Genomic DNA, 11,902 nt, shown 5'->3' with positions numbered 1-11,902 from the left:
TCATTCTGGCCAATCACAATTTGCGTCCTCACTTTTGTCTTCAATGTTTGTTCACACAGACCCTCAAAGCTGGACATAGGAGGAGCTAGCAGCGCCCCTCAAAAATCAGTTATCGAAAAGTAAGGGCCGATTCATACTCCTATTTTAGAGCCGAATAAAAGTCGGTTCGGCGCTGTAGAGCCTACAATGTGTCGCCATTTGAGGTTCGAGGGGGCGGGTACCGTCCTAAAGTCGGCTCTTCGGTGCTACTGAAAAGTTCTGCACTACAGCGCCGAAACAGCGGTAAAATAGGAGTATGAATCGGCCCTAAAACTGAATAATCCTTGTCATTTGGATTTGTCACAGATTTTCCTATGAAGAAATGACTGTATGCATATTCACTCTGCATTTGGGAACGTTTGGAGGGTATAGTTGAAGACACGTCACTTTGCATGTTTGTCTGACTGCTCATGTTTGTGCCAGACTGTGTTTTGTGAGCGTTTCGCTAAATCCAGCTCATTTGATTTGACGCAATATCCATCCCCCTTGGGACAAGATTTGATATGTGCAGGCTTTTTGTGTGTGTGTGTGTGTGTGTGTGTACCCACGTGTGCGTGTGAGTGTAAAACAGCTGCATGCTTTTGAAACGAGAGGTCAGAGAGACACAGACATCCGAGAGAAAGCGAGGATTGGAAAGAGTTTCATCCAGCAGAACAGTCATATACCGCCTCAGGCATGAATAGGAGACAGACAAAGTAAATGATTGCACACAAAGTCCTGCCCAACGCTGACATCTCCTCGGAGAGGCTGGGAAATCCTCTGAGGATTTATTTAACCCACTATAAGACCTGAGGCCGATTCCACAAATATGCCTTCTGAAAAAACTGCATGTTTCCATATCAGTGGTTCTCAAACTGTTTCATGTGAAGGCTGCGCGCCGACCCCTATGTCAAAATATGTTGTTCCAGGGAGCCCCAGAAGCAAGGATGTGAGTTGAAAATGTTTGCTTTAAAAGAATATATATATTCTAGGCTAGGTTTACAAGCATAAACATCAAATCGAACGACACCCTCATCACTGACAATTGCTTGACGTAGCCAACTAATTGAACATCTTATTTACAAACATTGCAACAACGCTGGTTAACAAACTGCTCTCCCACTCCGGGCGCTTTGGTGTAGAGGAGATCAAAGCCTTCTACAAAAACCTAGGTGTTTGCCAACATGATTTTAAACTAGCAATGGTAACAACGGAGGATGTACTTAAAAAACGTAGTGCCCTTCAACCCCACAAGGCCACTGTCTGGCCTTGTGGACTCAGACATCTCCATAGCTCCAATCATCACCCACATAATAAACCTCTCCATCAAACAGGGACAGGTCCCCCAAGATGTCAAACTGTCCAAAGTAACCCCCCTGCACAAGAAAGGGAGCAAATTAGACCCCGGCAACTACCGCTCTATTTCTATTCTTAGCTCCATCTCGAAAGTGACGGAAAGAATTGTCTATGAACAGTTTGAAAAGTATCTTGCCACAAAAACATTAATGTACGAATTTCAATCCGGCTTCAGAACATCCCACACTCCACTGACACATAATGCATGCCTCCTCTATTTGAGCGACCACATCAAACACGAGGTGGATGCTGGCAAATACTGCGGCATGGTCAAGCTGGACCTCCATACTGGTTAACAAGCTAAAAGCAATTGGTTTTGATAGCACATCAGTGAGCTGGATTCAGAGCTGGACGGAGAGAACAGATGGTGGAGGTGAACGGAACACCGTTCTTTTCACCACACACTGTAGCTAAAATAAATATCTATACACTGCTCTTTTATTTAGAGAACAGTTCTGTGACTATACATTGGTCTAGTATTTTCTTTTAAGATTTGTTTGATTTTGGCTTTTCTGCCTTTATTGATATATCAAGTGAAGAGAGACAAGAAAGAGGGAGAGAGACTACATGCATGCAGCAATGGTCATGAATGGGACTCAAACACGCAACACGCTGTCGGGCCAAAGCCTTATATGTGGCATGCGCCTGGACCACTAGGCCAGCAGGCACCCCTGGTCTAGTATTTTCAATGAATATATATATATATATATATATATATATACAGGCCTAACAGTGTTCCACCTATGGTCATCGTTACATTATGTGGCCTTACTTGTCTCTTTTATAGCCTCGCTAGTGACAGGTTTCTAAAAAACGGCAGTGTCAGTCCATCCAACCATCCATCCATCCAGCCATCCATCCAACCAACCCTCCGTTTTTACTTTATTACTGCTTTATTACTGTAGTGTACTGTATGTCTTTTATTCTGTTTTTTTGTCTGTGGTGGCTCTGCATTATAAGATAAGCGTGCAGGACTTTCTGTTGTCTCTCGTTCAGTTTTCACTTGTTGAAGATGTGCTTGGGGAGAGAGTGGAAGGGCTGGTATCTATCTACACTCTCGGTGTGTGAGGGAGAAAAGGTCAGACAGTTTGACATGTTCTAACCAAGGAGGGTGTAATTAATGCACCACGTCACTCTGAAGCTGATAACTACAGTATATGAATACATAGCATTTGCGTCAGCATGCAGGAAAAGTGAAATGCTGCCCCCTCCCCCCCCCCCCGAATTGACATGTATTTTACTACGGACCCCCATCTGAAAATATGTTGTGCCAGGCCGGGAGCCTGGCAAAAAGAACAAAAACAAAAAAACCATGTGACACGTTGTGAGGTTGTAGATCGGCTATTTTCAAATAGTCTAGATATATATTTCCATCCATCCATCCAATAGTAGTACTTTAATCCCTTCTTTTAATCACTTCTGCGTTGCTTTCAGAACTCGCCCTGCAGGCTCGTTCCTGCAGCATCGCAGGCGTGCATTAATGACCTCTCGTGTAATGGTGCTTAAGTGAGCCTGCCTAGAACTCTGGAAGTCCCAGGTACGATTCCAGCTCTCAGCAAGTGTCCCTGAGCACTAAACCCCTAACTAACTGCTCCCCCATGCACTCTGGGCAGCACTCAGAGCTCCACTACAGCATATGATAATATCATATCGGGAGCAAAAACGAAATGTGATCCTTACATATTATGTAAGGATCACATTTTGTTTTTGCTCCTGATCTGTTTCCGTCAAATCATTCGATTTTGAGTATCTGCCGATTATGGTAGTACAAACTACAGTAGTGTCGTAGTAGGCCTACTGCATATGTATAGTAACTAAAACCTATAGTAGGAAAATTGCTGATCTACAAGCTCACAATTCCATTGCAGTGTGACATGATGTGACAGATCAGCTATTTTAATTTTCACCTATTATGCCCAGGAAATAGTTTTGAAATATATATATGCGGGCCTGCATGCCTGAAGAATAAGAAGTTGGCCGAAACGTTGCCCGAATAAAGATGTCCTTATATTATTGTGCAATTGTAGACTGCAGTGTGCGGGGCATTTTTATTGTATTCTGACTTTCTAGAATATTATAGTGAACTCTTAATATCATTCCATCGAGGGAGACAACTTTACACACCTACGCACCGATGATTTCAAGTATTTTTATGAGACGAGTGTCAGCCCCGGGCACGGAGCTTATGAACAGCTCTGGGGCACAGTGCTCATAAACAGACGAAGGTCTTATTGTACTGTAAAGCTCAATAACTGTGCCTGAATCTATATCTGTCTGTCTGCTCCATGCACAGCCTGTAATCTACCAGCACTCCAAAGAAAAGGATCTAAAGGAGATGGCATTGATGCTGCTGCTGTAAATGGCCTCAGCCAAAACTAAAACGCTTTGAGATCCAACGGTGCTGGCTGCGCCTTGTTTCGCCTGCCGCCGCCGCCGCCTTCCTCCTCGGCGACAACCCCCGAACATCACGAGCAACAACAGGGGACCCCCCCTGGTAGGACCGTGACCTCGTCTTGCCCCATAGGGACATGTCATCGGGGAGGTCGTCCCCTGGGTCGGGGCCCCAGGGGCCTCCGTCGTCCCGCCTCGGCCTGCTGTGCGCGTGCCTCTCCCTCCTGGCCCTGCAGGCTCCCCCGGCGGCGCAGGGCCTGCCCGCGGCGGGCTACAACGCCGACGCCACCAAGCGGGAGATCACGGTGGAGGGGGACCTGATGATCGGCGGGCTGTTCCCCGTGCACCAGAAGGGCGAGGGCATGGAGGACTGCGGGAAGATCAACGCCCAGCGGGGCATCCAGCGGCTGGAGGCCATGCTGCTGGCCCTGGACGAGATCAACGGGGATGACCGCGTGCTGCCCGGGCTGAGGCTGGGCGCTCACATCCTGGACACGTGCTCCAAGGACACGTACGCCCTGGAGCAGTCGCTGGAGTTCGTGCGGGCGTCGCTCACCAAGGTGGACGACAGCGAGTACACGTGCCCCGACGGCTCCTACGCCATCCACGACGACGTGCCGCTGGCCATCTCCGGCGTGATCGGGGGATCCTACAGCGACGTCTCCATTCAGGTACGATGATTTGTATACACTGATAGTACGCTGCATATTCAGACCGGCTTCATGTGTAAGTGCTTGCCGTTGAAAATAGATGCACATGCAGTAGGCAACGTTCTTGTTTGTTTTGTTTACCCTCATTGGTCCATTTTAGGCTCTCAGAGTTTCTAGAAAACGGCTGATGCACACCTCAACAGGTTGGTGACAGGTGCTTAGGACAAAAGTGCATCTATTAAAAGGGTATCTTTAAAAAAAACAAGTTTCACTGTCGGAAACTTGACAAAAGTTGTCGTTTCGGTCGTTAGACCTTCATCAGGACGCCACAAGCATGTTTTTATACAATTAATGAATGCTGACTAACGAAGACAAAGGGCCCTAGTTTCGTCAGTGTCTTACCCCTCATCCCTAAAAAATATATTTTTCAACTATAGCCGATCTACAAGCTCACAATGTGCCGATGTAGATCGAACAATTTTTAAATGTTTTGCAAAATAGTAAAAAGGGCAAAAAAAAAAGGTTTAGGGATGCGGGATAAGGCACTACAGGGAACTTCAGCCATTTACATAAATACATACAGGGAACTTCAACCATTTACATAAATACATACAGGGAACTTCAGCCATTTACATAAATACATACAGGGAACTTCAACCATTTACATAAATACATACAGGGAACTTCAACCATTTACATAAATACATACAGGGAACTTCAGCCATTTACATAAATACATACAGGGAACTTCAACCATTTACATAAATACATACAGGGAACTTCAACCATTTATTTTACATAAATACATACAGGGAACTTCAACCATTTACGTATACCTGGTGTCACAGTTTTGGGCATGTCATCATCATCATACTATAATTCTAACGTGTGTGTGTGTCAGAAACACCGCCGTATCTCCTCATTGCCTGCACCAATCGCTCCCACTTTTCACACAGGCATTGACCATATGAATATGGAGGTCTTAACGAAGCCCTTTTTTCAATTTGACACATTAATGATTAATAATGAATTTATTAGTGAATTAACCTCGCACCCTCACACACCTCCGCCCCTTAGCGATCACAGGCCACCGTTCTCACCGTTACCCCACTGGCATGCTTCCTCTAGCTACCGCCGCAACACAACAAAGAGTGCCCTATACAATTTGGCGCCGCGCGTGTGTGTGTGTTGCATCCTTTGGCCGTCTTCTCCTACTAAACCACACCGTTTGCACACATCTCACCATGCACAACACCAACAGCTAGCCTGTCCACAACTCAACCACTACTTTGCATTCATATTCATGTCATATTTACAGTACAATACCCATTTATATGAAATAACAACTCATCTCCCCGCAAATCACGTGTCACCAGTGTCACCAGTGAAATGCATGTTGGGACGGACACAGATTAATACTGGGACACAGTTTCCGGCGCAACATTCCCCTTGCATTCTCCAACGCACTTCCCCTTTTTCACACCGCCCCCAGGCAGGCATCAGACCTATGCATCAGACCCACACGAGGAAAACAACTCGGACCCATAGTACAGCTACTCTTGCGTCAGTCGACATAACTTCTTCTTTGGGGAAGCATCGCGGCCGGGTTGCGTGGCACAGGCACCTGAAAGCTCCGACAGTTGGACGGAGGCATGTTAACGTGAACACACACACACACACACACTGTTTCGAGACCACACTGTCCGCCCCCTCTACATGGGGGCTACATGCACGCTGAAAGCCCGGACACTGACAACGACAAGTTACAGCCCTGCGCGCACCCAGCGTGGCTGCGTGACACACTGAACAGCACGATCACAACGGAATGCTTATCTGTCGGGGTCTCGGGGTGGCCAAATGGAGACGTTTGGGGAAGACAGATCCCGTGCCGTCGGAACAACACAATGACAAAATACATACAGACAGATGCAATGACAACGACACGTTCCTAAATCACACAAAACATCAAATTCTTATCCTGATTATATAAAGAACAAACTACAACTTGCTTTGAAGCCCAAAAAGCCAACCTCCGCGTTCACCGTTTAATAGCTTATATCTCCATGGGCAGCAGACGGTGAGCGGTTAGGGACCGTCTACAAAGTGCAACACCGAACTTGAAAATATTCAATAACTTCCATTTATAGGCAGAATATCACCACCATATTTACATCACACATCAATGGTGTACTTATGATTGTACTACAGCATTTAATTAGCCTATACTTTTGTGCCCAACCCAACTTCCCAAGACCATCTGTAAACAATCAGTAATGAGATCTATTACATCGCACACTGAACATGATTTGCTGTTCATATATTCAGAACGGGTAACTAGTCATTATAATTTACTGTACAATTTAGGCATTTAGCAGACGCTCTTAATCCAGAACGATTTACATTAGACAAGAACAAAAAAGCATGGCAATACATCACATACATAAAAAGTAGTATTCATGAAACATAACGTAACAGTGGAATCTCCATATAAATAAACTATACATATATACTGTACTATACATATATACTATAAAGTGCTATGACTACATACAATGCAATTCTAGTGCTGTCTATACATAACATGCTATAAGTCTGTATAAAATGGGTTAGGGGCTAGGGTATAAGCATATAGGGTATATAGCAAAAGTAAAACACTATTTGTCACTGCTAAGTGGGTAATGAGTGTGGGCTCTGCGTGGTGTATCTGTTTACCTGTTCCCACCACACGGTTGACTTATCTCATTTGGGGAGAGAGGATCTCTTTCTGTCTCGTCCTGGTAATTCACACTCCAGCAGTGCAGGGCCTGTCAGACGCAGACGTGCTGCAGATGCTGCGCTCTCTCTCTCTCTCTCTCTCGTAGCAGAGCAGACAGATGACTAGTGACAGCATGATTTCTCTCTCTCAGCGGTATACCGCCGCACAGCTCGCTCGCCTCGGCTTTACTCGGGGCCAACGCCACCAAAGGCCTTCTAATTGGGCCCTTGTCTCCATGCCGCTAATGTGACTGCCATATCAATATAATTGCAGTTCATTGTGGAGAGGGAGAGTTTGTTCTGTCACGGATCAGGAGTGTGTAAGGCACAAGGCTGCACACGCACGCACGCACGCACACACACACACACAAACCAGGCAGCCCAAGGACGGTGTCCAGCAGCCCATAAGTAAGACGACTACAGACAGCTCTGACACGTGTGTGTAGAGAATTAGCTCCTAGACGTCCAGAGTCAATCAATGGCTACAGATATAATAAACGCTTGATAAACCATTGCTCATTCCTTTAGGGGGGAGTGTTGAATTCACATTCACACCATTAATTGTGACTAATATGCATGTCAAACTGGGGATCCTTGAAATTAATATGGTTGAAAATCACTGCTAGAGCCGTAAAAATCTTCTCTTATGGGGGTCCCTGGCATATCATTTCAAATGGGGGTCCGCGGGCTAATTAGTGTCAATTTGGGGGTCCTTGACATGAAAAGGTTTGGGAACCACTGGTATACATCTCTCTGCTGACCTGCTGTGCCAAACATTCTATACAGGCATCTGGTTCTGGGATCGCGTGTAGTGCACTGTTGATTTTGACAGCAAATGTATTTATTTAGTTTTAGTCATAGTCTTTTGAACAAAATTCATTCAAGTCATATTTTAGTCACCTGAAATGTTTTACTTTCAGTCTAGTTTTAGTTGACTATAAATATCATACGATTTTAGTTGACTGAATCAAATCTACAGTTGATTTAGTCAACTAAACTTATTTTTGGTGGGCAGTGATGACATTGAAATGGCAGATGTCCACACAGACCGGTCTGTCTGTCCACACAGACCGTGTCCCCACTTCAGCTAGCCTGGTTAATAAGCCAGACTAATATCACACAACAGTTTTTTTTTTTTTTTTTGCCAACGGCCTGGCTTATTACTACTATTAGCCAGGCTAAACTTCAGCCACTCCCACATTCCTTTCCATCTCTCATATCAGTCCTTGCCACACACCTGTCCACACACTCCCTCATCAGCCCAACAGTGTCATGCCCCTTTCACACCTGAGGACACTTCTGCAATCAACCCACCACCTATAAAACTGGACTCCTTAGTCCTTTCATACACTCACTCTGTCACTTAGTTTATACTTTGTTGCTTTTGCTCTTGGACTATTGTCAGTGCTTTGGTTGTACCTGGACTCTTTGTGTTTTTGGACCCCTTGATCTACGGCCTGCATTCTTAACCCTGTAACACCCAGCATTGCAATATTACAACATATTTTAATTAATTATTATAATTTGTTTTCCTGTTCTTTGTTCACCCAAATGTCATCATTGATGTTCATTGCAATGCCATTGGTCATGATATTTGCATATAAATACCCCCCACAGAGGCTGAAATTCACACAAATTAAAAATCTCTGGACTTTTTTGTGATCATTAGAATGTCTAGAACATGTTTTATTATTATGAAAGACATCCCCCAAATGTTTCCTCTGATAAGTCCTAGTAGTAAAAAGTAGTATTAAGGTTGAAATCTCTTTTTTGCAAGTGTAAATTAATCTGGGTGTTGCAGGGTTAATTCTAAGTGTTGCATTTTGGACTGCTGTTCTCCTGCCTGGAACTTGCTGTAAGAATTGCCTTTTTGTGTTATTAACTTCTAAAATCTACTCTGTCTATACTGTGGCTTTGCATTTGGGTTCACTGTAAACCTCATGTCGACATAGTTTATAGTCGACAAAACCAACACTGGTGTGTAGTGGGAATATTATATGAACCTACTGTACAAAGAGGATCCCAGAGAAAGGGAATGTTTGGAAATAAGGGATTTGATGAACGAGCTGTGATCTTAGTGCAGCGCTGCGTCTGACTGCATGGGACTCCTCAGAGTGTCCTTGTCTTGCTTTAATTTATGGAGTTACTATTACAAGCCTGCAGGTCTTCTACAGTAGGTCATCTCCAACTTCTTCTGTACATTCTACTGTCCCTGTGACTGAGGTGCAGGCAGTGGTAGTGAATCACAAGACATCATGGCTCTGTGTGGAGTTTGTATGTTCTCGGGGGCAGCGGTGGCCGAACGGTATGCGGAGCGGTCTTGATATCGGAAGGTCGCTAGCTCGTATCCCCGGACCGGCACGTTGAAATTACCACCGCTGAAGTGCCCTTGGACAAGGCATTGAACGCCTACCATGAAATGTTCTATGAGCAGGGCCTGGCTGTAAACAAGTTATTGAGCTTAGTCCAGTTACCCTGGGTAAACATAGTAGCCTACCTTTCCTTTCCTTTCTCCCTGTGTCCCCTAGGATAGGTACCCTCACAAAAAACATGCAGTAATCCTGGTCTCTAAATATCCCTGGTCCAGGGCTTACAGCGAGTCTCTCTCTGACGCCCTGTGGAAGTCCCTTCCGCAGCCCTCTGGTGATATTCTCACTCCCGTGCGCGGGTTTTCAAATCCCCGCAAATAAACAAAACACGCAACTACTACTCACCGAAACAAAGCCTGCTTGGTAAAAGTCTATTCTCGTAGCTGGGAAGCGTCTCAGGTCCCCAGTTTCTCTCTAAAATGTACTATTTTAATGATTAAATAAAATGAATCCAACCAGATCGGTGCAGGCAAAACCCGGAATTGCCATAGTAGAAGAAATGACTCTGCCCGGTAAATTCAGGGTACATTGCGTTATTAAAATGGCACATTCATTTTAGAGAGAAACCGGGGACCTGAGACCAGAGGGCTGCGGAAGGGACTTCCACAGGGCGTCGGAGAGAGACTCGCTGTAAGCCCTTCCAGGGCTAGTCTCTAAAGTGCCTCCCCCTGGCGCCTGATGGAGGGGAAAGGAACTGGTTGGAATAACGTGTTCCTTCCACGGCGCTACGTCCAACCAGGGAAACTTCCCCCCTCTCAGGTGCAAAGGAGCAACTTTGACACTCAGGCATGAAGGAAGCATGAGTTCAAGTCCGTTGCTCTCCCCATATATGGGGACTAGGTTGGTGGAGGGTGTGTAGAGCCCAGGATCACATTAGATAATTGACACAGGGGTTACACAAACGTGGGATAAAAAAGACATCATGGCTGTTTGCCGTTTCATCTTTTTCCCCCAATGGCTAGTCCATTGTAATTACTTCAGTCGTGTAAACTAAGTAACAAAGTACATTTATTCAAGTATTGTACTATTGTACTAGTTTAATTAGGCCTACTTTACTACATTACGTCACTTTACTACATTACTTTTTACATTTTACATTGTATTCTACTTTTACTCCACTACGATTATTTGAAAACTTTAGTTCCTAGTTAACAGCCAATCTACAAGTTAACAATGCGTTGCGATGCGACACATTCTGAGCTGGTATAGATCTGCTTTTCTTCATTTTTTTAAAAAATTTGAAATTCTGCATAAAGTCTACTTTAAGTAAAATTTGAATTCCGGACTATTATAGTACTTGTAACAGAGTATTTCTACATTGCAGAATTCATACTTTTACGTGACATGACATTGCGCCATGCTGTACGAAGTAAAACATTTGACTACCTTTTCCCCACCCCTGAATTCCTTCATATGAAACACCAGGTTTATAGTTCAGTATAGTTATTAGACTAGAGGGACAGTCCTTGATAGATAGCCCCAGTTGAGGCTTATTCCACCACAAGTAAATCTGTCTTCAGCTTCATTTCATTACCCCTCGCTGTTGCTTCAGTTTAAATCACCAGAAGTAAAGGTCTTGGTTGTTAGATTAGATTAAGTACTGTATACAGATTTCTACAACTGTCTACACACACTTTAGGTGGTGCACTGGTGGGGGAGAGAGACCTATCATGATGTGAATAGTCAGTATTGTACATTGTGGTGAAATTATAGTTCAATTCATAACTGTCAACCTGCAGGCATGTGCGCACCTGCAGGTGCGGCTTCAGTTCAGGTGGATCACCACCCACCAGGCAAACCAGGCATACTTAATGAACTGGTGGGCGTGCCCACATATAAACAACATTTTAACAAATACTGTACACTTTTTTTTTATTTTTTATTATACCTCCTTATATAACATATAACATAAGACCTGATGATCATGTTTTAGGGTATAAAAAAAATCACGGCACTCCATCTTTAAATGACAGAGAAAAGCTATTGTCGGCATACAGACATACAGTATATACAGTAGTGAGCGTGCACTAATGCATGTTATTGTATGGGTGAAGAAGATGTGGACTCATGGTACAGTAGGCCCGTTTCATATCGACTGACTGGTTCCATGATTTCCCACGCTGCAAATCCACTGCTGTGGAGCGCAACGATGTTAGTGTGCCATAATAGGATGAGACGTTGTTATTACTCTGCGATTGACTGCACAATGTCGCCGAGCAGTATATATCCATGTCAACAACACACACACACTATAGTGGTTGCTCTGCAGACATCTGCTCATCGGCTGTGTACAGTAACTAAGTACATTAACTCAAGTAGCCTACTGTACTTGACTACAATTTTGATCTAAGGGCCGATTCATAC

General features: G+C 44.5%; 1 protein-coding gene across 3 annotated transcripts in view; it reads left to right on the top strand.

Moving 5' to 3' along the window:
- Positions 1 to 4,070: 4,070 nt before the first annotated feature.
- Positions 4,071 to 11,902, top strand: part of grm2a (glutamate receptor, metabotropic 2a) — a gene marked incomplete at its 3' end in the record, with an annotated part of 44,000 nt that continues 36,168 nt past the window's right edge. For all 3 annotated transcript variants that reach the window (XM_083772142.1, XM_083772144.1, XM_083772143.1), the window contains exon 1: positions 4,071 to 4,436. In XM_083772142.1, coding sequence (XP_083628268.1) covers positions 4,086 to 4,436 — 351 coding nt within the window. In that variant the 5' untranslated portion in view covers positions 4,071 to 4,085. The remainder of the gene's footprint in view (positions 4,437 to 11,902) is intronic.

The sequence above is a fragment of the Protomyctophum parallelum genome (assembly GCF_964188405.1).
Source record: "Protomyctophum parallelum genome assembly, chromosome: 8".
NCBI lineage: Eukaryota > Metazoa > Chordata > Actinopteri > Myctophiformes > Myctophidae > Protomyctophum > Protomyctophum parallelum.
Note: the sequence above shows the minus strand (reverse complement) of the source record. Positions and strands in the feature narration are given on the sequence as shown.